The sequence below is a fragment of the Myotis myotis genome, unplaced genomic scaffold (genome assembly GCF_014108235.1).
Source record: "Myotis myotis isolate mMyoMyo1 unplaced genomic scaffold, mMyoMyo1.p scaffold_m19_p_2, whole genome shotgun sequence".
Lineage (NCBI taxonomy): Eukaryota > Metazoa > Chordata > Mammalia > Chiroptera > Vespertilionidae > Myotis > Myotis myotis.
This window is the reverse complement of record NW_023416324.1, coordinates 117805434-117833306: the sequence shown is the minus strand read 5'-3', so window position 1 is coordinate 117833306 and position 27873 is coordinate 117805434. Positions and strand designations below refer to the sequence as shown.

Below are 27873 nucleotides of genomic sequence, written 5' to 3'. Positions count from 1 at the left end.
CAGCTGATTTCTCAACAGAAACCATGCAGGCCAGAAGAGAGTGGCAAGAAATATTCAAAGTGATGAATAGCAAGAACCTACAACCAAGATTACTTTATCCAGCAAAGTTATCATTCAGAATAGAAGGTCAGATAAAGAGCTTCACAGATAAGAAAAAGCTAAAGGAGTTCATCACCACCAAACCAGCATTATATGAAATGCTGAAAGGTATTCTTTAAGAAGAGGAAGAAGAAAAAGGAACTCTTACCATTTGCCACAGCATGGATGGAACTGGAGAGCGGATAAATACCACATGATTTCACTCATTTGTGGAATATACTGAACAACATAAACTGATGAACTAGGACTGATCCAGAGATGGAGAGGCATTGATTGGACTGTCGGGCCTTGGAGGGAAGGTAGGGGAGGGTGGGGGTAAGGGGGAAAGATCAACCAAAGGACTTATATGCAAGCATATAGGCCTAACCAATGGGCACGGACAACGGGGGGGTGAGGGCATGAGCGGGGGGGGGGGGGGGGTAGGGGGTAACGTGGGGATAAGGACACATATGTAATATCTTAATCCATAAAAAATATATTTTAAAAAAAAGCTACTCCTAAATTTATAACCAAGAGAAGTTGCAAATTAAACCATAGTTACACAAAATTTGTTTAGGAATTTTGATAGCAGCATCATTCATAGTAGAAAAAAAGTAGAAACAACCCAAATATATATTAACTGAGGAATGCATGAATAAGGTGTGGTATATAAATACAATGCAATATTATTCGGCAATATGAAGAAATGAAGTACTGATACATGCTACAAGGATGATCTGTGGAAACATTATACTAAGGAAAAGGAAGTAGTCAAAGAGGATTATATATTATATGATTCCATTTGTAAAGAAGTCTGAAAGAGGCAAATGTATAAGGACAGAAAGTAGATTAGTGTTTGCCTAGGACTGGGACAGTTTCCAAGGGAATGGGAATTGAATGATAATGAGTATAGGATTTTTTTAGGAGTAGAGAAAATGTCCTAAATTAGACTGTGGCGTTAGTTGAACAACTCTGTGAATATACTGTAAAACATTGAATTGTATACTTTAAATGGGTAAATTATATGGCATATGAATTATATGTCAATAAAGCATTTTTTAAAAGCTCTCCATGGCTCTCAGTCTGTTTTTCAACTTAATTTACCTTTTATTTTTATGAAACATAAAGGTATTTTTCCCTGTATAACACTCATTTATAGCTAAAAATATGTTTTAGAAAGGAAAAATACATATTTATTAAGTTGAAATATGAAAGAAACTATTTACTTTGTGTTCATTTTTAATGCCACCTGTAACCTCTGTTTACTGAAGTCAGTCTACTTTTGTAGCCTCCCTTCCTGATATAGATAAAACATCAATTTAGTTTGGGATTTAAAGCAAACACGATCATTATGTTTGTAGGGTGTCCCATAGCTTTGCTATTCTAGCAATCTGTGACCTATAAATAATGCAAGACCTTTTCCTTCTCTAAATGACTTTCTCGCAACATGAGTCTTGATACATGGAAACCAAAAAGAAAAAAAAAAAGAAGAAATCACCCTGCAGTCACGGAATTTAATATATTTCTAGCTCCCAATTACATTGTGAATCCCATCTATCCTCTTTAGTAGTTGCATCAAAAGCCAACTTTTAGATATTTAGCCATTTTATTTTTATCTTATTTATTTTATTTTATTTTATTTTTATCAAAGCAAAGGTAAATCATAGCTAATATGAAAAGCTCTTGTATTTTGCTTTAGAAGTAAGGAAAGCAGAACAAAAAAAAGATCAGTTTCTATGTGACCCCTGAACTTTGAACCACAACACCAAAACCTCCTTGCCACTAAGCAGGCAGCACCTTAATCTCTTCTCTCTGAAGAGTGCTGAGGAAAGAAAACGGAAAAAATAATCTGGGACTTCATCAATTTTTCATGAATTTTCATTTAGGCCAGAACTCCCTTTCACCCTGGTCGATAGATCAAGCTGCTGTCATATATTTACCACCTGGGGCTACAGCTGCTATCTCTGGGGGCTGCCGCTGACTCAGGCTGCATCACAGGCGGCCACAATCTGTGTGTGGGCCCCGTGCTCCCTCTGCTCCAAACACAGGCGCACCGGTGTTCAAACTGAAATCCTATCTGCACTAGCCAAGCATGGGCCCTCTTGGTGATCCCATTGGAAAACTGCATTAACTTCTTCAGTGCCTCAAGCCTTACTATGGACCCTGTGATTCTGTTTTTAAATATGTAAAACTTTTGCCAGAGACCTTCCTTCAGTTCAAGTTATTGGAAAGTACTTTCTGGATTGCTTCCTGCCGCCCCTAACCTCTCCCCCCCTAACCTCTCCCCCCACCAAAGAAAAACCAAAGTGGGAAAGCAGATATGAGGTAGGTGATTCAAATCTACATTACAATGATTGGGTCTGTATATTTTTTTACCCCACTATCTTGTTCCCTTACACAAAATTGAAGTATGTACTAAAGAAAAACAAAGATGAGAATACAGTATGGTAAAGAAAAGGGGGACTTCTTTTTTTTTTTTTTAATTCCGTATTGTTTAAAAGTATTACATATGTCTCCTTTTTCCCCCCATTGGCCTCTCTCCAGCCACTCCCACCCTTCAGCACATACCCTTACCCCCGCTACTGTCTGTGTCCATGGGTTATGCTTCAATGCATGCATATAAGTCCTTTGGTTGATCTCTTACCGCCCTCCCCCCATCGCCTTCCCTCTGAGGTTGGACCGTCTATTCGATGCTTTTATGTCCCTGGATCTATTTTTGTTCATCAGTTTATGTTGTTCATTATATTCCACAAATGAGTGACATCATGTGATATTTATCTTTCTCTGACTGGCTTATTTCATTTAGCATAAAGCTCTCCAGGTCCATCCATGCTGTTGCAAATGGTAAGAGTCCATTCTTTTTTACAGCAGCATAGTATTCCATTGTGTAGATGTACCACAGTTTTTTAATCCACTCATCTGCTGATGGACACTTAGGCTGTTTCCAAATCTTAGCTATTGTTAATTGTGCTGCTATGAACATAGGGGTGCATATATCCTTTCAGATTGGTGTTTCTGATTTCTTGGGATATATTCCTAAAAGTGGGATTATTGGGTCAAATGGGAGTTCCATTTTTAATTTTTTGAGGAACAGGGGGACTTCTATACAACCAGCCAAGACAGCAGAAACTAAGATTTAAATTAAAAATGAAAACCAAGGTGAAGCAAAGAGTGTAAAAAAAAATCATAATTTTATAATTAATCATTTCACAATTAAAGTCATAACAAGTTTGTTTCCTACTTATCTATATATTTTTGACAAGCCAGATGCACTTAAATCTCTAATTCTTAACTGAATTCAAGTCCCTTTACCCTCCTGCCCCAGGGAATTTGGGAGTGTCTGGAGACATTTTTGGTTGTCATAGTGGGGCTGGAGGGTCCTCAGCAAGCACCAGAGATGCTGCTAAATATCCTACAATGCACAGCACAAATCTCCACAACAAAGAAATTACCTGCTCCAGTTCCCTCACACACTTCAGAGCTAATTTCTTGGAAGAACAGGTAGCAGTTAGCACTCCAACCCCAACACCTACTCATTTTCCTAGAGCCCAGAGACACCTTTTACTTGACCATCATGTGGCATTTACATTGCCAATGACTTTTCATTCTGAAATTATTGCCTTCCTTTTCTTGTCACTTCACTGTTGATACCCCATAAACTCTGAAACCTCTTCTGAGCCTCCTGCACCGGCACTTCTTTCCTTTGCTCATTAAATATTGGGGTTCGAGGCAGTAGAAGTGGTCTTGGCCCTTATTAACCACCGGCACACAGCCTGCCTGGGCAATCATGTCTACTTCTATCTACTCCCATGGCTTCCACCTCTATCTGGGAAAGACCTTTCTTCTCAATTCCAGAAGCTTTTTTAAAAAAATGGAACATGAGGTAGTTTCACCTTCTTATCTCATTGTTCTGGCAAATAACACAGCCAAAGTAAGTTCAGCTTCCGGTTCCTACTAGTTATTTGTCCTGTAGCTGCCATTCCTAGAGATGCCAGCAATATATACAGTCAATCTGCCAAACATATATACCATCTCACAAATTGACCATAAAGTGATATGATTTATAATTTCTTAATGTGATTCAAACTATTTGCTTCTTTTTAATCTTCACTGCTACTTTAAGTTTAAAATCTAACATATACCCTCTTCTGAGTTATTTGGCAGCTTCATAATTCCTCTCTGATTTCAATCATCATTCCTTTAAACCAATCTTTATTTCTCTTTCATTTCAAAGTCTCTCTTTTTACAGAACAGAAATGACTAGATTTTATGAATCAGCATTTGCCTACCTTTCAAACTTATGCTGCCCACCAACCTCATATCAAACCACCTGAATTTCTCCAAATACATAATGTTTTTTGGTTTCCACTCGTTCCTTTAATGTTTTTTTTTTTTAAAAAAATGATGTTCTAAAATTGAGCCTTTATGTTAGGCATTCAAAAATATGAAGATCAAGAATTTTTATAATCTGGTAGAGGAACACATATAATTTATACCATTTTATAAAAATACATTGGTTACAATATTATTGAAAAATCTCAATGTTTTGACCCTAATTTCCATATTAATACTTTTTATGAAACACAAGGAAAGACAGAATACTTATGAGCTAATGCGAAAAAGATGCATATAAATGAATACTATTTGATCTTGTGTTGCCTCGAATGGCATGAACTGTTGACATGGCATTAGAAGAAAGAATTTTATTCACTAGCTAAATTCAATTTTGAAGACTTGTGTTTTCCTCTCTAGGTCAGAAATATTTTTAGCATTTCTCAAAGCTCATTGATTTAAAATTTTTTTAAAAGCTACTGTCATATTACAGGAAAAAAGTCATTATTTAAAATCTTCCTCTTAAAACAGTTTGATTCATTATTAATGATGGAATTAGGAATGAAAGCAATCCTTCAGGTTACTAAATAAAAATACAAGATGCATGTTTATTGAGAGCAATTTTAACAAAACTAAGGCTTTGTAAAAGAAATTATAACCTTATATCGCCCAACAATAAAATGACTGGCCAATTTTGATAAATTTTAATATTGAGAAGAAAGGTTAGTTAAGGTTAAAAATAGTTAATTGCTGCCTGGGCTGGTGTGACTCAGTTGGTTGGGCATTCTACCGGGCATTGAAAGGTTGCTGGTTTGATTTGCAGTCAAGGCACAGGTCTGGGTTGAGGGGTTCGATCCCTGGTAGGGGAGTGGAGGTGGCAGCTGATTAATGTTTTGCTCGCACACCAATATTTCTTTCTCTTTCCCTCTCCCTTTCTCTCTCTCTAAACATCAATAAAAATAGTTATTTGCTGTTAAGTAGATAAAAGAAAAAATTAAAAAACTCAAAATTTGTATTTTTTATTTGTATAAAATAGTCCAGATTTTATTTTAGTTTTACCAAATATGGCACAATTTTCTAAAACTGAAAATTAAAAGAACCCAGATCTTATCTTGAATTCCCCAGTAACTTGTTTCAATCTCAGTTTGTTAACTAAGATATCATTTTATCTATAAAAGGGAAAATAATGCCTATTATATTTACTATAAAGGGACCTGGTAGAAAAAAGATCAATAGAATTTGACATTGAATTATTTCAATATTTTTGAAAAGTTCCAGAAATAAGATATTTCAAAATAAAAAATGGAAGTTAGGAATATTTGCATTCTTAAGGTTATGTGTATGTTTCAAATCTCACTAAAATTAATTTAACTGCTTTTTAAAATAATTTATGAAAAGTAAATCACCTGGTGTTCAGGCAAAATGGCATTGCTAGCTAAGGTTCTAATGCTCATATATTGAGGTCTTTCACAAAACAAATTCGGGTTTAGGATTCTTCTAATCTGTTCCTATTGGACATACACATTTCAAGCATCTGTGGGTTCCAGATTTCCTGGTATGAACTATAAATCAAAAGACTGGACACTTGCCCTGGCCGGCTTGGCTCAGTGGATAGAGCGTCAGCTTGTGGACTGAAGGGTCCCAGGTTCGATTCCGGCCAAGGGCACGTGCCTGGGTTGCGGGTTCAATCCCCAGTAAGGTGTGTGCAGGAGGCAGCCGATCAATGATTCTCTCTCATCATTGATGTTTCTATCTCTCTCTCCTTCTCCCTTCCTCTCTGAAATCAATAAAGAAATATATTTTTTAAAAAATTAAAAGAAAAAGACTGGACACGTGATAACAAAAACTGTCATTGGGGTAGCTGAATAAGAAATAGTATGATTTTGTTTACTAAAAGATGTTTTCATGTCTAAAAGTAATGATAACAGGTAGTGATATATTGTTAAGAATTTTAGAACACAAATACACAAGTTTTATAATCTGGTATAATAAATTTAGAATGTAAGTAAAAATATCAACATTAATTACAGACATGAGACCATGAGCTATTATTTAGCACAACCCTTCAAGACATATAAATAAGACTCATGCCTAAATTCTCTTATCTTGAGACCCTATGGTATAAGCAGAAAATTGAAAAGTACAAACTTTTTAAAGATCCATCTTTTTCCGTCTTTTTCACAATTAATTATAGATAAAACATTTCCTCAAAATAAATAATATAAAAAAATGTATCATGCTGTTTAAATTACCATACCAAATCCTCGCTGTAAACCAGAAAAAAAAAATCTATCATATTTTTTATTTTGTTCTGGAAAATACTTCATGAAGTTTTGGAATTAATGTAAAAATTGCTACAAAGCATTGATATCATGATTTACTAGTGTTATGTGGGTTATCTGCTTAATAAATATATTTTTTCAATGTCAAAGTCAGGGCAAATCCTTAGCTACTGCTGATTCCCAAAACGTAGACCCTCTGATGTGTGACCATTCTGTCTCTACAGAATTAAGATATCTTCTATGATGAATTTTCTATTAAATAAAGAAAGTATAGTTGGAATTATTGTTGGCATGTTCTTCCAGGCATACCTAGAGTAATGATTCCTTTATCAGAAATTGTCTGATAAAATTTAGATTTTTACATACATACAGTATATTAGTTATAAATAGGTAATAGAAATTGGTATAATATTGAATGCATTCCTTGTATTTGCTGACATGGTAGACACAAACTTTTCATCTAACACTGCCAACTTTAATACTTGATTATATCTCTCGGTAATAACTCAAATTTTAAATATGAGTAGCATCGCCTCCTTGCTGTAATATAGTAACAATCATCATGGTGCTGTAATCTAAATAAATTTACAGCAACACCCTGGCTTGGCATTATTTTGACTAGCTTTCTCTAGAGAAGACAAAGTAAAATAATGCAGAGCATTTTAATTGTTTTATTCTTTGGGTATTAAGCATCCATGGGAACAAAGCTTACTACAAATAAATCAAAGTAAATGCGCATGCCACTTATGAGGTTCATTGTGTTCACTTACATGCCACTTCCAGAGATGCATTCCGACTCACTGCTTCACCAAGATAGTTTCTTGCAACGCAAACGTAGCTTCCTTCATCAGGCTTACTTCTGCGACCGTGCACAATGCGCAAGAAGAACAAGGATCCGCTGGGCAGCAGCATCCTGTGGGAGCGCGGATCATCCTTGTCAGTCTCCACCCGCTCACCATCTTTATACCACTCAATGGTGGGTGTTGGCCGGCCCTCTGCCTTACAGTTCAATGTGGTGGGCTCTCCCTTAGAAACAATGACATCTGAAGGGTGCTCCACAATCCGTGGGGGAAAGTCTTCCTGACGAAGACGAGATCCTAAAAACATGACAGAATAAAGACAAGCTTTGACATTTTCTTAGTGATAGCTTTTGTTTGATCTAGGTTGACATTGGTGAAATGAAACTCTTTATTCAAAATGCACTTATTACTATTTTATTGGTTTCACTCTTTTGTTCTTTATGTATCTCATAAGTCATCCCCATTCCTTTGTGTAATGAGACAATATAACAATAACTTAATGTTAATTCTAATAAGTTATAGTTAATGTCCCATGAATCATGACCAACAAAACCAAGAGAGCAGGCTAGACTGGGTACAAGTAAAACAAATTCCCATCCTCGAAGTGCTTACTATCTCTGGGGGAGAAAGCCAAGTGCCCAAGTACCTAGAACACATATATAGATACCGTTTATCATGCTGATGTGCTGTTATCAGACTTAACATAAAAAGAGACCCACACATTAAGTGCAAATATTAGCTCAATTTAACAGATAAGAAAGAAGCTTAGGAAATTAAATTGATTGCCCAAGAATGTAGAGGAAATAAGCAGCAGAGGCAGTATTTACATCCAGATATGTCTGACTGAGGATCTAAGCATAAATTACTATGTTAAAATGAAATAAGTATTGCATAAAGGTCCAAGAAATGCATTATTGAAAGAAAATTAGAAGCAAAATGTTAACTCTAACTAGAACATATTAAGAAGTCTCTTCCCAAAAACAGTGGCATTTAACTTGAGCTGTAAAGAATAAAAATATGTCAATATGGGAGAAAGGCATTCAGATTGAAGCAACAACCTAAGCAAAAGAAGAGAGAAATTAGACCACATTTACAGTACATTTCATAATCAGGGAAAAAGTTGATGTGGTAGGTGAGTATAAAAGGTAGTCTTGGAGCCTGAGACAAAAGGGCTTTAAATACCATGCTAAGGAGTGTGAATTTTAGTCTATAAGCTGAGAGATTTAGAAGGAACAGTACCTTGACTACCTGTGTATTAGAAAGACACTCAGGGTCTGTAGTGTTAAAGATTGGTAGCAATGAAGGCAAAAAGACAGTTAAGAGTTGTTGAAATACCCCAGAGAACAATCAAAACAAACAAAAAGACAAAAAACCTGACCTTGAGAAATAATGCTGAAGTATAAAAAAGAGAAAGATATAAGGCATATTATAAAACAACTAGAGGCCCGGTGCATGAAAATTCATGCACTGGGGGTGGGGATCCTTCAGCCCGGCCTTCCCTCTCTCACAGTTTGGGGGCCCTCAGGGGATGTCCTACTGATGGCCGTCCTCTGCGGGATGTAATAGGGCTGAGCAGGGGAAGGTGCCACCCACATCACCCCACTGCTGCTGCCAATGCTGGCTGCCGCAGCTGCCGACACTCAGCCCTTGCTTCTTAGCACCGGCCCCGCCCCCCATCCACTGGTGGGTGGGGGGGCGATCTGGGACCAGGTCAGGTGGGGGAGGGGCTGTGGGAGGTTGAGGCACAGCAAGTAGCACCCTGTCCAGCCTCTGTGGAGGTGTGACGCCAGGACCAAGCCCGAGCCGCTGCCTCTGCGGCTGCCTTTGTGGCTGCCTCTGTAGAAGGGTCAGCACTGGGACTGGGACTGTGCAGCCCACTCTCCCGCTGCCTCTGCCGAAGGGGCCGTGGTGCTGGACTGGCCCACACTGTCACCTCTCCCACACCACTGGCCCTCGGACCTTGAAGCTGCTGCGGCTTTGTCTGGAAGGATGTCAGGAAGACATCTGGTCTAATTAGCCTATTACCCTTTTATTAGTATAGATCAGTGATGGTGAACATATGACACGCGTGTCAAATGTGACACACAAACTCATTTTTTTGGTTGATTTTTCTTTGTTAAATGGCATTTAAAAATATAAAATAAATATCAAAAATATAAGTCTTTGTTTTACTATGGTTGCAAATATCAAAAAATTTCTATATGTGACACTGCACCAGAGTTAAGTTAGGGTTTTTCAAAATGCTGACACGCCGAGCTCAAAAGGTTCGCCATCACTGCTATAGATGCTTGATAGAATTTGGTATATCACCATATAGCAAGGAAGAGTGATAGGTACCAACAATTTCCTTGTGACTGCGATGAAAGTAAGGCTACTAAGGAAAATAAGACATACCAAGAGAAAGTCCTGTTGGTATTTTTAAATGAACATTTTACATAACATATTGTTTTGAATATTTTTAATTTATAAAGTGCCAATGGCCACTACCAGCAACTGCAAAATAAATCCAAAGGAGATGCTGGAAGAAATAATGACATCTGAGGACAATGATAATGTACATATGAGATTTTAAAAGTTTGTTCTTAAAATTTTCCAGCCAATCACCTAATATTAGCACATCTCTGCCCAATACACAGAAGTAATATTTATTTCTCAGTAGTGTTTATTTATATTCAATATTAATTAAAATTTAATATTTTACTTTTACAGAGGGAATTTAATTTGGTAGTAAATAAACATTTTCTTTTCTGAAAATATTTAACATTTAAAGGTTGCTGATTACCATTTGTAATCTCATCAGATCCAAGAAGGAACTTACACATTGAATGTGCTAGGTACCTACAGCAAAAGAGTAATTCACAGTACACAGGTGAGAATTAAAAAACAAAAAAGTACTAAAGAACCCCAAAGCATTTAAATATGGACAGGTACATCATGTATCACAGTAATATAGAAAGACACATATTTAAGTACTGAGGTCCTAAAGCACATGAGGAATTTGCTGTCTGTAAAAAATAAGAATTATTTTAAAAAGCAATAATCAAGAAATATCTCAAAGTATCCTATATAATAAAAGCATAGTACTCTATGCAAATTGTCCCTTCAACCGAAAGTTATCCAAAGTTTGACTGGGGGTGGGGGAGGGGGCGGGTGGGGAAAGGGAGGGAGGTCCTGGTGGTAGCAGGCAGCCAGAGGAAGAGAGGGAGTAGCTGGCTGGCAGCCTGCAGACGCTAGGCACCCTAACAGTGCACGAATTTCATGCACTGGGCCTCTAGTTTAAATATAAAGGGCTAATCATAGTTTGCAAATAGTAGCATACTCCCAAATGTAAATGTCTGGACACACAGCCATAGACTCTAATCCTGAAATGCATCAAGAGTTGTATGTTGCTTTTCAAGTAATAGACATATGGTAGGCTGCAATCATCTTGTTTAGATAGCCTCCTTGTTCTCTAACCTCCCATATGCCATCATCTACATTCTCCTGTCAAAGATGTTCTATTATTATAACTAAGAAAGTCAATCGTCCATGTTATAAGACTGTTATTTACTATATCAAGCAGTTCCCTACCTTATTAAGCACTTGGCCTGGGTAAGGCCTGGGTAAGACCTTAAGTACAAGGGTTGGAAAAAGTACGTTCAGTTGTTTATATGAAAAAAATAGTACAATAATTATAAAAATACAAGAATAAACTTAGTGTTTAGCATACTCACAACTGTAAATCTACATTTGCCCCCCTGCTTATTAATACTTAATCAAATAACATTTTAAATAATATCCTGTCGAATAAAGAGGTAATATGCAAATTGACCATCACTCCAACATACAAGATGGCCACCCCCATGTGGTCAAAGATGGCCAGCAGGGGAGGGCAGTTGGGAGGGACCAGGCCTGCAAGGGAGAGCAGTTAGGGGCGACTAGGCCTGCAGGGGAGGGAAGTTAGGGGTGACCAGGCCTGGGGCAGTTGGGGGGGGCAGACCTGCAGGGCAGGGCAGTTGGGAAGGACAAGGCTGGCAGGGAAGGGTAGTTGGGGGGGACCAGGCCTGCAGGGAAGGGCAGTTAGGGGTGACCAGGCAGGCAGAAGAGGGCAGTTAGGGTCAATTGGGCCAGCAGGGGAGCAGTTAGGCATCGATCAGACTGGCAGGGGAGTGGTTAGGGGGTGACCAGGCTGGCAGGCAGAAGTGGTTAGGGGCAATCAGGCAGGCAGGCAGGTGAGCATTTGGGAACCAGTAGTTCTGGATTGTGAGAGGGATGTCACAGATTGGAAAGGGTGCAGGCTGGGCTGAGGGACACACACCCCCGTGCATGAATTTCATGCACCAGGCCTCTAGTCTAATCTAATAAAAGAGAAACATGGTAATTGGCGTACGACCGCTACCCTTCCCATTGGCTAATCAGGGAGATATGCAAATTAACTGTCAGCCAAGATGGCGGCTGGCAGCCAGGCAACTTGAAACTAACATGAGGCTTGCTTGCTTCAGTGACGGAGGATTCTAACGTTCCCCGCCTGCCTTGCCGGCCTCTGAGCCTGCAGTTTGAAACATTTCAACAAATATAGAAGCTAAAAAAAAACCCAGAAACCAGCTTTCAGCAAGCTGGAATCTCAGAGCTGGAGTCAGAGATGGAGTTATACATTGTTTCGATTACCTACTTTTAGCAGCGGAGGCCTAAGAGCTGGAGCCTCAGAGCTAAAGCTGGCCCAGAATATAAAAAAAAAAGAAAAAAAGGAGCGGTTGGGAGCTTCCGTCACCCCCCAGCCTGAAAAGAGCCTTCAGCCCCTCACCCAGACTGGCCAGGACCCCCAGAGGGGAACCCCACCCTGATCCAGGACACCCTTCAGGGCAAACCAGCCAGCCTCACCCGTGAACCAGGCCTCTATCCTATATAGTAAAAGGGTAATATGCCTCCCAGCACCAGGATCAGTGGAGCCGAGAGGCCTCCCGCACCGGGATCAGCGTGACAGAGGGCAGCGTCCAAACCCCCTGATTGCCCTGCGGCTCTGTGTGTGACAGGCGATGGGGCCACAACCTCTCTATCCGCCCTGCTCTGTTCGTGACAGGGGAAGGCGCCCCAACCCCCTGATTGCCTGCGGCTCTGTGTGTGACAGGGTTCGGTGCCCTAAACCCCTGATCGGCCCTGCTCTGTGTGTGATAGGGTGCGGCGCCCCAACCCCCTGATCGGCCCTGCTCTGTGTGTGACAGGGTGCGGCGCCCCAACCCCCTCCCCCCCCCCACGCGCCCTGCTCTGTGTGTGACAGGGTAGAGCCATAACGTCCCCATCGGCCCTGCCCTGAGTGTGAAAGTGGCTGTGCCCCAACCCCCTGATCGGCCCTGCTCTGTGGGTGATAGAGGGCGGTGCCCCAACCCCCTGACCCGCCCTGCTCTGCATGTGATAGGGGGCGGTGCCCCAACTCCCCTATCGGCCCTACTCTCTGAGTGACAGAGGGGAGCTCCTCAACCCCCTGATGGGCCCTGCTCTGTGTGTGACAGGGGGCAGCGCCCCAACCCCCGGATTGGCCCTGCTCTGTGCGTGACAGGGGTTGGCGCCGCAACCCCCTGATGGGCCCTGCTCTGTGCGTGACGGGGGGAGCTCCCCAACCCTCTGATTGACCCTGCTCTGTGCGTGACAGGGAGCAGCGCCCCAACCCCCTGATTGGCCCTGCTCTGTGCATGACACGGGGTGGCGCCACAACCTCCCCATCGACTCTGCCTTGAGTGTGACAGGGGGCGGTGCCCCAACCCCCTAATCGGCCCTACCCTGAGCGTGACTGAGGGTGGCATCGCAACCTCCCAATCCGCCCTGCTCTGTGCATGACAGGGGGCGGCACCCCAACTCCCCAATCGGCCCTGCTCTGAGCCCGACCAGGGGCTGCACCTAGGGATTAGGCCTGCCCTCTGCCACCTGGGAGCAGGCCTAAGCCAGCAGGGCGTTATCTCCCAAGGGGTCCCAGACTGCGAGAGGGCACAGGCCGGGCTGAGGGACGCCCCCTCCCCCCCGAGTGCACAAATTTTTGTGCACCGGGCCTCTAGTACATATATAAAAGCCTAAGCGAACATTATAACTACTCGACCAGTCGGTATGATACACACTGACCACTGGGGGCAGACGCTCAACGCAGAAGCTGGCCCATGGTGGTCAGTGCTCTCCCACAGGCAACCTCCTGCGGTCCCTCCCCCTGGAATGGGTGAGATGGCCCCAATCGACTCCAATATCCAGCTAGGCCGAAGGACTCCACCTGTGCATGAATTCGTGCCCTGGGCCTCTAGTCTACACTAATAAAAGAGAAACATGGTAATTGGCGTACAACTGCTACCCTTTTCATTGGCTAATCAGTGAGATATGCAAATTGACTGTCAGCCAAGATGGCGGCCGGCAGCCAGGCAGCTTGAAACTAACATGAGGCTTGGTTGCCTCAGTGACGAAGGATCTTTGGAGGAAACCAACGTTCCCCGCCTGCTACTGCAGGCCTCTGAGGGGGCAGTTTAAGAAACATTGTAGCCGAAACCGGTTTGGCTCAGTGGATGGAGCGTCGGCCTGCGGACTGAGAGGTCCCGGGTTCGATTCCGGTCGAGGGCATGTACCTGGGTTGCGGGCACATCCCCAGTGGGAGATGTGCAGGAGGCAGCTGATCGATGTTTCTCTCTCATCGATGTTTCTAGCTCTCTATCTCTCTCCCTTCCTCTCTGTAAAAAATCAATAAAATATATTTAAAAAAAAAAAAGAAACATTGTAACAAATATCGCCAGACTTCAGCCAGCAGATTCGCAACATTGTAAGCAAAGGCCAGAAACCTACTTTCAGTCGCGGAGGCCTAAGAGCTGGAGCCAAGCTTCAAGGTAAAGCTGGCCCAGAATAAAAAAAAAAAGAAAAAAAGGAGCGGTTGGGAACTTCAGTCACTCCCAGCCTGGAAACAGCCCTCAGCCCCTCACCCAGACAGGCCAGGCACCCCAGTGGGGACCCCCACCCTGATCCAGGACACCCTTCAGGGCAAACCAGCTGGCCCCACCCATGCACCAGGCCTCTACCCTATATAGTAAAAGGGTAATATGTCTCCCGGCACCGGGATCAGCGTGACAGGGGGCAGTGCCCTAACCCCCTGATTGCCCTGCGGCTCTGTGTGTGACAGGGGGCGGGGCCCCAACCCCCTGAGCAGCCCTGCTCTGTGCCTGAGAGGGGGGAGCTCCCCAACCCCCCCCCCCACGGGCCCTGGTCTGTGTGTGATGGGGTAGAGCCATAACCTCCCCATTGGCCCTGCCCTGAGTGTGAGAGTGGTGGCGCCCCAACCCCCTGATAGGCCCTGCTCTGTGGGTGATAGAGGGCGGTGCCCCAACCCCCTGATGGGCCCTGCTCTGTGTGTGACGGGGGCAGCACCCCAACTCCCTGATTGGCCCTGCTCTGTGCATGACAGGGGGTGGCGCCGCAACCTCCCCATCGACCCTGCCTTGAGTGTGACAGGGGACGGTGCACAAACCCCCCAATTGGCCCTACCCTGACTGAGGGTGGCATCACAACCTCCCAATCTGCCCTGCTCTTTGCATGACAGGGCAGCGCCCCAACTCCCCAATTGGCCCTGCTCTGAGCCTGACCAGGGGCTGCACCTAGGGATTGGGCCTACCCTCTGCCACCCGGGAGCAGGCCTAAGCCAGCAAGTCGTTATCTCCCGAGGGGTCTCAGACTGCGAGAGGGCACAGGCCGGGCTGAGGGAGCCCCCTCCCCCCCGACTGCACAAATTTTTGTGCACCGGGCCTCTAAGTATACTTATAAGAGAAAAAGAGGCAAAATAGACAAACTGAATCTAGTACATTCAACTCAGAGAATTTTACTCATTTATCTATAATACTAGAGGCCCAATGCATGAAAATTCGTGCAAAAGTAGGCCTTCCTTCCCCCGGCTGCCAGCACCGGCTTCCCTCTGGCAACCGGGACCCGGGCTGCTCTCCTTCTCCAGCTGCCCGCAGGCACCCGGGACCCGAGCTGGCTTCCCTAGGCCCCAGCTTCATCAGGAAGGACGTCCAGAATGACGTCTGGTCTAATTAGCATATTACCCTTTTATTATTATAGATATGTAAACTATTTTAGTATTGTCACATTTAGATAATTTTTATTAACTTTATTTCTACTATTATAAAAATTTCAAAAGAACATCTACAACCTAAATGTAAGAGGTAAAACTATGAAACAATTAGAAGAAATTGTAGGAGTAAATTTTCATGACCTCAAGTTAGAGAAAACGTAGTTATTACACCAAAATTACAAGTGGCAAACAAAGGAATAGATAAACTGGACTTCATTAAATTTAAGTATGTTTGTGCTTAAAAAAAACACATGAAATATGAAAAGGCAACCCACAGAATCAAGAAAAATATTTATAAATCATATATCTGATAGGAGAGTTATATCTACATTATATTTTAAAATATCATATAATTAAATAAAAATACAAGTAACCAAATGTAGAATTGGACAAATGATGTAAATAGACATTTATCCTAGAAAGCTAACCCAATGGCCAATAAGCACATCAAAAGATGCTCAACATTATTAGCTATAAGAGAAATGCAAATCAAAAACCACAATGAGATATACTTTAAAACTTTAGGATGGCAATCATGAAAAAATGTAAAATAAATATTGTCAGGGATGTGGAAAAATTGAAAGTCTCATACATTGCTAGTGGGAATATAAAATATTTGCAGCCACTTTTGAAAATAATCTGGAGTTCCTCAAAGTGTTTTAGAATTAATGTATAACCCAGAAATTCCACTGCTGGGTATACATCCAAGAGAAAGAACCTTATTTATGTCCACACAAAAACTTTTACATGAATACAATATAATGTTCATAACAGCATTATTGATAATAACAAAAAAGTCGAAAAAAATGTCCATCAACTTATGAATAGATAAATGATGCATATCTACATAATGGGATATTATTCAGCAATAAATGGGAATGAAGTACTGATAAACACTACAACATAGATGAACCTAGAAAACATGTTAAGTCAAAGAAGCTAGTCACAAAAGATCACATAGTATATGATTCCATTCTTATGAAATGTCCAGAGAAGGAAAATCCTTAGAGCAGAAAGTAAATTAGTGGTTTTCTATTGTGGATGATGGGGTCAGGGCTGAAGGGAGACTGGGGAATCTCTCAGGGTGATGAAAACATTCTAAAATAGATTATGTTGGTTGCACAGTGCTATGAAGTTAAAAAGTATTATATTGTACACTTTAAATGGGTGGACTGTATGGTATATGAATTATATTTCTATAAAGAAGTCTTTAAAAAGTTATGAGTCGAAGCACTGTGAACAAATTTAATACAAGGCGTTGTAACAATCTGTGTTTACTCTAACCAACAGTTAGGTTATTTTCCTCATTTATAATTTTAGGTTTTCGATTTAATCTTCAGGCCAGCAATAGCTACTCATAGAGCATAAACTAAAGTTGAAAGGTCTTACTAGCCAGATGATTGTTGATAGAGATAGATAGATAGATAGATAGATAGATAGATAGATAGATAGATAGATGATAGATTGATAGATAGATAGATAGATAGATAGATAGATGATAGATAGATAGATAGATAGATGATAGAAGATAGATAGATGACAGATGAGCAAAATAAAGCTATAATCTAAATGTTTTGATGTTATTCAAAGTGAGGAGATTAATTCTGAGCTCCTTTAAAATCAGACATCTCAGAGGGCAGGTGGGTGGGTGGGAAGAGATTAACCAAAGAACTTGAATGAATATTTGCATAACCCATGAACACAGCAATAGTGTGGGAGAGGCCTGGGGTGGAGGAGGGGGGCAAGCTAGAAGGAGTCAATGGGGGAAAAAAGGGTACATTTGTACTACTTTCAGCAATAAAGATAAATAGAATAAAATAGGAAAATTAGACATTAACACAACTATAGCAAAGCAGTGACCCTTAGAATGGATAGGCCTTAGGTAGATCCTTGAATTCTTTGCAATTATGTATAAAAATGTGTATTCATGTGTGAGCCAGATGAAGAAGTGGTGAGGGGCACCGTAGCTTTCATCAAATTTCCAAAGAGGTTCTGGGCCATAAAATTATGAAGGACCACTAAATTATTAAACTACTATGGTATTGGACCAAAACAACACCATCATTTGGTTAAACAAACAAACAAAAAAGCTAAACTTTCAACCAAACTCATTGGGAATTCAAATCCCAACAGTAGAGGGGGCTGTCCATCACATGAAGTGCCCTCAAACAACTTAACTTCAAGAGCTTGGATACCCAAAGGCATATTTTGAAATACAGGATGCCGGGCCAGCCCGAGAGCTGCAGAATCAGAATCAGCATTTTGACAAGATTCCCCTGAAGAATACATGTGCTTGTTATAGTCTGAGAAGCAATGCTCTGACCAGTTTCTGTTTTGCCCTGAGCTAAGAATGTTTTCACATTTTTTAAATGTTAGAAGACAGAGGAACAAGAAAAGGAGGAAGAAAAGGGAAAAATAAAGAGACCCCATGTGGTCTAAAATGCTTGTAATAGTGACTTTGAACATGTTTTCATATGTCTGTTGGCTTTCTGAATGTCCTCTTTTGAAAAGTGTCTATTTAGGTCCTTTGCTCATTTTTTGATTGGATTGTTTATCTTCCTTTTGTTAAGTTGTATGAGTTCCCCATGATCAGAGAATCAGGCGCCTTTGCCGTCCTGGCCAGTGATAGCAGGAAGTAGGGGTGGAGCCAGCGATGGGAGCTGGGCACGGTCGAAGCTGGCAGTCCCTGGAGCTAGGGGTCCCTTGCTTGGGCCTAAAGCGAAGCCCAGGATCGCGGCGCCCCCCCCGCTGCAGCTGCGGGTCCCCGCTGCCCGGGCCGGACGCCTCGGCCAGAGGCGTTAGGCCTGGGCAGGGGCGGAGCCTGCAACCGCGGGGAGCTGGGGGTCCCCTGCCCAGGCCTGACACCTCTGCCGGAGGCCTCAGGCCTGGTCAAGGGGCCGATCCAGTGATTGGTGATCGGAGGATGATGAGGGTCAACTCCTCTGGCCAAGGCATCAGGCCTGGGTGGGGGGCGGAGCCAGGGATTGGGGGGATATGATGGTCCCCTTGCCCAGGCCTGAAGCCTGGGTCAGAGGCGTCAGGCTTGGGCGGGGGGTGGAGCAAGCGATCAGAGGGAGATGGGGGTCCCCTGCCCAGGCATGATTCCTGGGCCAGAGGCCTCAGGCCTGGGCGGGGGCTAGAGCCAGTGATGGGGGGAGATGGGGGTCCCCTGTCCAAGCCTGACACCTCTGGCGGAGGCGTCAGGCCTGGGCAAGGGGCCGATCAGGCGATCGGAGGGTGATGGGGGTCAACGACTGAGGGCTCCCAGTATGTGAGAGGGGGCAGGCTGGGCTGAGGGACACTCCCCGCCCCCACCCAGTGCACGAATTTCGTGCACCGGGCCCCTAGTATTTAATAAGAAAGCAAATTGAGTAGTATGCTAGCTCTTCAAATTTTAGAGATTTGGAGGTGAAGTTTAAAATCATAATTTGTGAATGTATTTAAATGTAGTTGTATTAAGCTATAACCTTCCATCAGCAGTGAGTGGTACAGAAACTTGTGTTCAGAAAGTCATTTCAATTACATCTCTTTAATAATAAAAGCATAATATGCTGATTAGATTGTACAGCTGAACGACCTTCCAGACATCCTTCCGGACGACCTTCCTGGTGAAGCCGGGGCTGCAAGGGCCGAGGCAAGCTGCTGCAACTGTGAGGGCCAAGCGCCGTGCATGAATTTTGTGCACTGGGCCTCTAGTCCTATATAATAAAAGCCTAATATGCAAACTGTCCCCTCGACTGGGCATTTGAGTAGGAGTACAACCAGGGGGCAGGGCTGTCCGGCCAACCATCCTGGCCAGCGGCAGCAGCAGACAGCCTGGGGAAGGGATCCACGCCCCCTGGCAGCTGGCAGCCGCTAGGGACCCTACCTGTGCACAAATTTTGTGCACTGGGCCTCTAGTAATAAAATTAAGGACGATAAAGCGCCTAGAACAGTGATTCTCAACCTGTGGGTCACGACCCCTTTGGCAGTCGAACGACCCTTTCACAGGGGTCGCCTAAGACCATCCTGCATATCAGATATTTACATTACGATTCATAACAGTAGCAACATTACAGTTATGGCGTAGCAACGAAAATAATTTTATGGTTGGGTCACAACATGAGGAACTGTATTTAAAGGGCCAGAAGGTTGAGAACCACTGACCTAGAAGAACACTTGTTAATGTTATAATTCATTTCAAAGTAAACTCTTCCTGTCTCATTATTCAGTAGAACGTAGTATTTCTTTCAACTAAGATTTACTTTTGATTCATATACTAGATAACCATATCTGGTTAAGTTAAGCAACACACTTCACACTTTTCTGAATTTTTTCAAGGGCAGAAGAAATTCTTGGCCAATTAATTAGAGACTGTGCAATACAATGCCCCCTCGCTCCCCCACCCCAGCAAAATATCTAGGTGGTGTCAGTTTTTCTTTTTCCAAAAATGTATATAAATACTGTGAACTAGTTTATCATAACTATGTATATTTTAACAAAAAACTTTCCAAAAAAATCTCCTAGAAAAATTAAGCCAGGAAGATTATCTATGACACTAATTCTAAATGTGACCAGACAGCTCCCTAAGTTATCACTCCCCCACCTCCCCACGGTGAGAGGCACACAGAGCAATATGAAAAATGTAAGCTGCCTGACCCGTCAGAATAAGAAGAGGGCAGTCTGGTAGGAATAATGGATATGGGTTATTCATTAACAAATATTATGCCTCACTTTTATCGGGTACAAATCTTAACACCAATGTCTCATCAGTTGTTTTAGATGATGAAAAGGAATCATATATACAGATCACCATATACACATGTAGTAAACATTCAGTATATCTTATTTTTCCCTCCTACAAACAATCACAAACATACTTTCCAAAATTTTCCCCTTACGTTTGAAAGTTGTTACCAGTTTTTATTTTACCAAAATCAACCCTACTCAAAATGCTCTGCATGAAATTTTTTTTCTCAGTGCTGCTACCAATGATTGAGCTAACATAATTTGTGATAAAATGAAACTAATCAATCACTCCATCAAGTCTGTCCTTACAACTTTTCCATTCTTGACTTTTTCATGCTGACTAAATTCTAGTGTACTTTCCTTTTGAGGGAGCGGGAATAGAAAACGGCTGTGAGACAAAATTTTTCCCCTCTAGAGGTCCCATTATATGATCAGATATAGTGAGAAAGCCACAGTTTGGAAAGCACAAAGACTATTTCATTCATGTGAACCTTAGTGAAACTCTCTCAGCAGACTTTCTAATTTGACAATGGCTTAGAAAGTTTATAAGATTCTCATTCCTTCTGGAAGCATGGCAGTGCCATGTTAAAAATAAGTTTAAATTAGAAATGACATCAAAATTGAGGCCTAGAATTACTACTTACTTATTACAATTTTCTACATGGCTTTTTAATGTAAAAAAACTAAAGGGTCAATGCTATGAAAGGCAATTGACAAATATAAAAGATGTGTCTTATCCACTAGGCAGCGTTGCTTCCAAAAGTTCCACTTGTGTAACATGCATCTGGCAGCACCCCTATCGCCCAGTCTTCCGGGCACAATAGACAGAAGGTTGTGCTACCAGAAATCCTCTTGTTCCAAACCCCCATTTTACAGATAAAGAGAAAAAAAACAAATAGAGAACCAAAGAACTTACTGATCTTATAACTGGATGTACCTTTGACCACCTTCCTCCTCCAATTCCCCCTCCCCAACCCCTTCTGCCCCCACCATCCCCAAAGCTGAAAACCACAAGTGGTCTGATCATTTTTCTATGAGTGTTTTTTATACTATTGCAGATATACGTGAGGTAATACAGTATTTGTCTTTTTCTGTCTAACTTATTTCGCTTAAAAGAGCAAATTTTTGGAAGATACATATTTTCTATTAATGTTCACTACAAGTGTTTGCCCTTGATAGGTCTTGTGTCTACTATCAAAAGCAAAGGTTATCAAAATGCCTTCTTGGAGAACCCTCCAAAAGTTAACACTTAAAAGCTTTTGATTAAAAAATAGCTCATGTAATACTTGGAATTTAGGAGAGAAACTAAGATGGCGGCATAGATAAACACCGGGAAATTTCTGCTTCCCACAACAATCGATAAATGCATCAAAAACACAAGGTGGACATCATCCAGAGCTACAGGAGGGCTGGCTGAGTGTAAATTCTACAACTAGAAGGAGAGAAAAGCACACTGCGAGCGGGAGGAGCTGCGGAGGTGGCGTGCAGAGGTACGGGGGCTCGCGCGCGCGCGCGCGCGGAAAGGGTCTGGCACCTGAGGACACGGCTGTCTTTTTGAATCCGGAGGGAGACACAAGCTCCCGACGGCTCTGAAATCCGGTTCCGGGAAGTCTCTGGGGACTCAGGGCTCATACGGGGAAATACTGGACTGTCTGGCAGCGGGCGAGCTTGAGAGCGGCTTTCCCTCAGAGGTGCTTGCAGCCGTTGCCGGGACACTGGGACTCGCGACTCCTTAGGGCAGGGCTGAGGCTCCGCCATAGCTGCTTTCTCAGCCCTTTGATTCCTTGAGACCCCGCCCCACCCAGGCTGCGGCAGAGGCTTTTGCATATGAATGCCCCGGCCATTTGCAACCTGTAATTACCTAACCGCAGCCGGGCCAGATAGACTCAGAGCTTCCAAGAGAAGGCCCAGGCCCCACAGCGGCTTGCATTGCTACACAGCTGAGCATCATCAGGGCAGCTGATTCTCGCTGCCAATTGCCCTGGAGGTCAATTCCTCCCAGTGATCCTACAACAACCAAGGCATAGCTACAACAAGACTGTGCACAAAGCCCACGAGGGGGTGCACCAAGAGTGTCCACCTCAGGTAACTGGGAAGGCTGAGCTACTGGGCCCTACAGGACACCTAGCACACAAAGCCACTCTATCAACACAGGGAAGCAACCAAAATGCGGAGACAAAGAAACAGGTCACAAATGGCAGAAATGGAGGAAAGCAAACGATTGGATATAGAGTTTAAGGCCACGGTTATAAGGTTTTTCAAGAATTTTATGGAAACCGCCGATAAATTTAATGAATCCCTCAATAAGTATAGGGAGACCATGGAGGACATGAAAAAGGACCAACTAGAAATTAAGCATACACTGACTGAAATAAAGAATAATTTACAGAGATCCAGCAGCAGAAAAGAGGATCCCAAGAATCAAGTCAAAGATTTGAAATACAAAGAAACAAAAAATACCCAACCGAAAAAGAAAAAAGAAAAGAGATTCCAAAAATATGAAGATAGTGTAAGGAACCTCTGGGACAACTTCAAGCGTACCAACATCAGAATTATAGGGGTACCAGAAGGAGAGAGAGGGCAAGATATTGAAAACCTTTTTGAAGAAATAATGACAGAAAACTTCCCCTACCTGGTGAAAGAAATGGACTTACAAGTCCAGGAAGCGCAGAGAACCCCAAACAAAAGGAATCCAAGGAGGACCACACCAAGACACATCATAATTAAAATGCCAAGAGCAAAAGATAAAGAGAGAATCTTAAAAGCAGCAAGAGAAAGACAGTCAGTTACCTACAAGGGAGTACCCATACGACTGTCAGCTGATTTCTCAACAGAAACCATGCAGGCCAGAAGAGAGTGGCAAGAAATATTCAAAGTGATGAATAGCAAGAACCTGCAACCAAGATTACTTTATCCAGCAAAGCTATCATTCAGAATAGAAGGTCAGATAAAGAGCTTCACGGATAAGAAAAAGCTAAAGGAGTTCATCACCACCAAACCAGCATTATATGAAATGCTGAAAGGTATTCTTTAAGAAGAGGAAGAAGAAAAAGGAACTCTTACCATTTGCCACAGCATGGATGGAACTTGAGAGCGGATAAATACCACAGGATCTCACTCATTTGTGGAATATAATGAACAACATAAGCTGATGAACAAGGACTGATCCAGAGACGGAGAGGCATTGATTGGACTGTCGGGACTTGGAGGGAAGGTAGGGGAGGGTGGGGGTAAGGGGGAAAGATCAACCAAAGGACTTATATGCAAGCATATAGGCCTAACCAATGGACATGGACAACGGGGGGGTGAGGGCATGAGCGGGGGTGGGGGGCGTGGGGGGTAGAGGGTAACGTGGGGACAAGGACACATATGTAATATCTTAATCAATAAAAATATATTAAAAAAAAAAATACTTGGAATTTATGCTTACTTTTCTATATAATTCATTCACATTGCCAAAAAGTACACAGTTCTATAAATCACTTAAACCAAAGTCCAACTGGTAGCCCTGGCTGGTGCGGATCAGTTGATTAAGCATCATTCCATGTATCAAAAGGTAATTGATTTGATTCCGGGTCAGGGCACATGCCTGGGTTGTGGGCTTGATCCCTGGTAGGTGGAGTGCAGGAGGAAGCTGATCGATGTTATGCTCTCACAATGACCTTTCTCACTTTCTCTCCCTCTCCCTTATTCTCTCTCTAAAAGTCAATAAAAATATTTTTACAGTCAACTAGCAATGCATACATATTGATCTTAAAAGTAAATATTTTATCTATTATATAACATTAGTCAAGATATTTAAATGTTCCTTTTCCAGGGTGAGCAGGTTACTACTTCAGGAGAAGGTAATTAAAACAGATTCATAAAAGTTTTTTTCTCAGAATTTTACAATTGTACTTTAGACCTTTATTTCTGTAGCCTAACAGAAAAGTTGCTGAAAATGTTAAAAGTTGAACACACTTTCCCTCTTTTTCCCCCCCTATTTTATTCAGTACCTTAATTAACTAAGTTTTAATTACTATTTATAATACTTCATTTTGTGGATGCCTACATCAAATTCACTGGGACACTGACCTTACCTGAACAGGTGTGCCTAGGAGACAATACCAGCATCCACCAGGAGGGCAGTACTGCTTTAGGTAGGTTAGAACCAGTAACCAAAAGCAATCAAAATCAGGGATGGACACATGGAACTCTATACATATAAAGAGGTAATATGCTAATTGCCGTTACGGTGTCCCCGGTGTCCCCGTAATGACCACTTTGCATATTGATACATATGCAGCAGGGGGCGGGCGGCTGGAGCAAAGTTCCTGGGGGTCTGCGGAGAGCACCTGAGTGGAGCCCAGACTGCAAAGAAGAAAGAGGAAGTGGCCACGGGGAGCTCTTCCAATCCCCCTGCATGGACACCCTATCCTAGCCCCCGTACTCCCAGGGGGACGGATGGACACCCTACCCAAGCCCGTGCACCCCTGGGGGGACGGGATGGGGAGAAGACCCAGCCTTGGGGGTAGCTGCAGCCACACCTCCAACTCCCAATCTCTTCCCCACCACCCCCCTCCAGGGGCACCCACAACAATAGCACGCCTGTGACAACCTCTGAGCGCCCCCGACGTACCCAAGGCCTGTGGCCTGCCGCTGCTGGGCCCCCTCTGCTGGGGCCAGGCACGCCTCTCCTCCCTACAACTCCAGACCCAGGTGGAGGCAGTCCTGAGCAACCCCCCAGGGTCAGAACCTCCTCCTCCCCCCCCCCCCCCCAGCAGCAGCGCTGTCTCCACAGAGGGAGTGCACTGAACCTCACTGGGGGCGCGGCTAAACCCGCCCTCCTAGCCTGTCTGGCTCTGCCCTGGCCCGGCCCCCACCCCGCTCCAGGAGATTGGAGCCCTGCCCTGAGCAGGTACAGCTGCAAAACAGCCTCGAACAATTTAAAGAATGGCGCCAAGCGGGAAGGTTTGACAGTTACTCCCCCTTTGGCCTTGCCGCCCCCCTAGGGCCCCTCCCCAACTCCCTGCCCCCAACCAGCGCCTCCAGGGACCACCACTGCTACAGGGCTGCTGGCTAGAGCCCACCCCTCCTGGGCCTGCTGAACCCGCTGAAAAGCTTCCATAGCTACAGTCCCAGGAAACAATCATACCCTGCTCCCCTAATCAGCACCTGCTACCTGTGAGGGTACCCGTGGGCTTAAAAATAACAATCCCTTCCCATTTAGACATCACTTACTTGATGAAACATTTCTAGGTTTATTAGCTCAGAACCTCCTCATGACAACCCAGTAAAGTAGGCAGAGAAGAGATTACAATTCCCATGGTATATGCGTATGTATTCAGAAATGAAGCTCAGAGAGGAAGAGTGTTAAGCCCAGTGGTTCCCAAGGTGCAGCACACGCCCCACGGGGGGGGGGGGGGGCAATTTGATTTTAAATGGGGGCAATTCGAGAATGAGTTAACAGTGAATTTTTTGCATTTCTTATGGTTCTAGGGGGCCTCATCTACAGCGTATCCTACATAATAAAAGGCTAATATACATATGACCCAATGGTGGAATGACCGGTCACTATGATGCATCCTGACCACCAGGGGGCAGACACTCAACGCAGGAGCTGCCCCCTGGTGGTCAGTGTGCTCCCACAGGGGGAGTGCCGCTCAGCCAGAAGCCAGGCTCACGGCTGGCGAGCACAGCGACAATGGTGGGAGCCTCTCCCGCCTCCATAGCAATGCTAAGGATGTCCAACTGACGGCTTAGGCCCACTAAACCGTCAGTCGGGCATCCTCCCAGGGCTCCCGGACTGCTAGAGGGTGCAGGCCAGGCTGAGGGGACCCCCCCCCCAGTGCACAAATTTTGTGCACCGGGCCTCTAGTAGCTATATAACATCTAAGAGAGATTTTGAAACTGCAAATCTGAAAGGTTTCCAGTAAATTTTTAGTTGCTTTTCCTCTTGAATAAGTAATTAACTTGCCACTTTATAAATTCATTTTTCAACACTTCAGTGAGGAACCGATGTATTAACCTGGACATTCATCCAATACTGTTTCAAATCAATTTGCTACACCTTACCTTGGTTGAAATCATTCTTTAAAGAGTGATTTGCCACCAAATCAGAAGTTTTCATTGGTTATGCAGATCTGCCTTATAATGACAAAAGCACTCTCTTTTCCAGGAAGATATCTTTGAAATTGAGCTTCTTATTGCCATATTTATAATATATTGATATACTGCATTTGGCTTTACAAAAGATGATTAAACAAAACAATCTTAAAACTCATTTAATTGTTTTACAATGTTTAATTTTCTAAAAACCATCCACATTTATTGGGTAGAGATTATGAATGGATTTCTAAAAAATGACATTCTACTTATGTAAACTCCTAATGGAGTGGAAACATATTGACCTTCTATTTATGAAAGAATATATTCTGAAAATACTGTAGTAGCATTAATCTTAGTAATTGCAGATGTCAAAGGTTCCAGTCAGTGTCAAAACACCATTCCTACCAGCACTAGGATTTTACACGTGTGCTAAGCTTTGCTAAACATTTAGCTTTTGATAAATTTTCTTAGAACTCTTGATATATTTTCCTCTAACCTGAAAAAATATATATATATGCGCCTAAGTGACCACCCATTCAACCAGTAGCTATGACACACAATGACCACCAGGGAGCAGATGGAAACATGGGACAGACTGATGAATCTCAGAGGGAAGGGGGGAGGGTGGGAAGAGAGTAACCAAAAATCTTATATGCATACTAGAGACCCAGTGCACAGATTCGGGCTGAAACCAGCAGTCTGACATCCCCAGAGGGGGTCCCAAATTGTGAGAGGCTGCAGGCCAGGCTGAGGGACCCCACTGGTGCACGAATCCATGCACCGGGCCTCTAGTTTGTTTATAAAGTTAAATTGAGATTCAATGACCCTAGTTAAAATTGTAGTCAAACTGTTTTTTACTATATATATATATATATATATATATATATATATGATTTTTTTTAAAGAATTGAAAATGTTAGTACAATCCAGTAAGTTTTTAAAGAGAATATGGGCTAAAACATTACCTAAAAAATCGTAACTGCCACGAATCAAATACATTAGCTCAATCATGTCTAAGTAGTAATACACGCAATGACTGATTTTAGGCTTGTTTACAATCAACATTCAGCTACTTAAGAAGTTGACCTAACATATGAATCTCATTGCAGTACTTCATCTTTTTTTAAATGTGATCCTTAAACCATGGATTGGCTTATGTGGAATGGAAGTGAGTAATAACACCTCAGAAATTAAATGTTATATTTTGTGGCCATGTGTGCATGGGGCTTTTTAAGAAATGATAAGTTACATCATTGTCAATTAATAGATTCTTTGTGAACAAGAACCCTGTGAATTGAAATTGGTATTATCCAAATGCTGGCAAATTTCTTACCCGCTTCACATCTTGGTTTACTTATCTATAAAACATAGCAGTATTAAGCCAATAATATTGCTGTGATGACTGAATGAGATTTTTCCATGTACTGAGCATGCAGTAAATATTCACTACTACTAGTGCTTTATAATGTGCAATTCTTTAATTGTGTAACCT

General features: G+C 42.7%; 1 protein-coding gene across 11 annotated transcripts in view; it reads right to left on the bottom strand.

Annotated features, from left to right (window-relative positions):
- Positions 1 to 27873, bottom strand: part of ROBO2 (roundabout guidance receptor 2) — a 1562785-nt gene that overhangs the window by 630669 nt on the left and 904243 nt on the right. For all 11 annotated transcript variants that reach the window (XM_036349426.1, XM_036349422.1, XM_036349425.1 and 8 more), the window contains exon 2: positions 7463 to 7789. In XM_036349426.1, coding sequence (XP_036205319.1) covers positions 7463 to 7789 — 327 coding nt within the window. The remainder of the gene's footprint in view (positions 1 to 7462; positions 7790 to 27873) is intronic.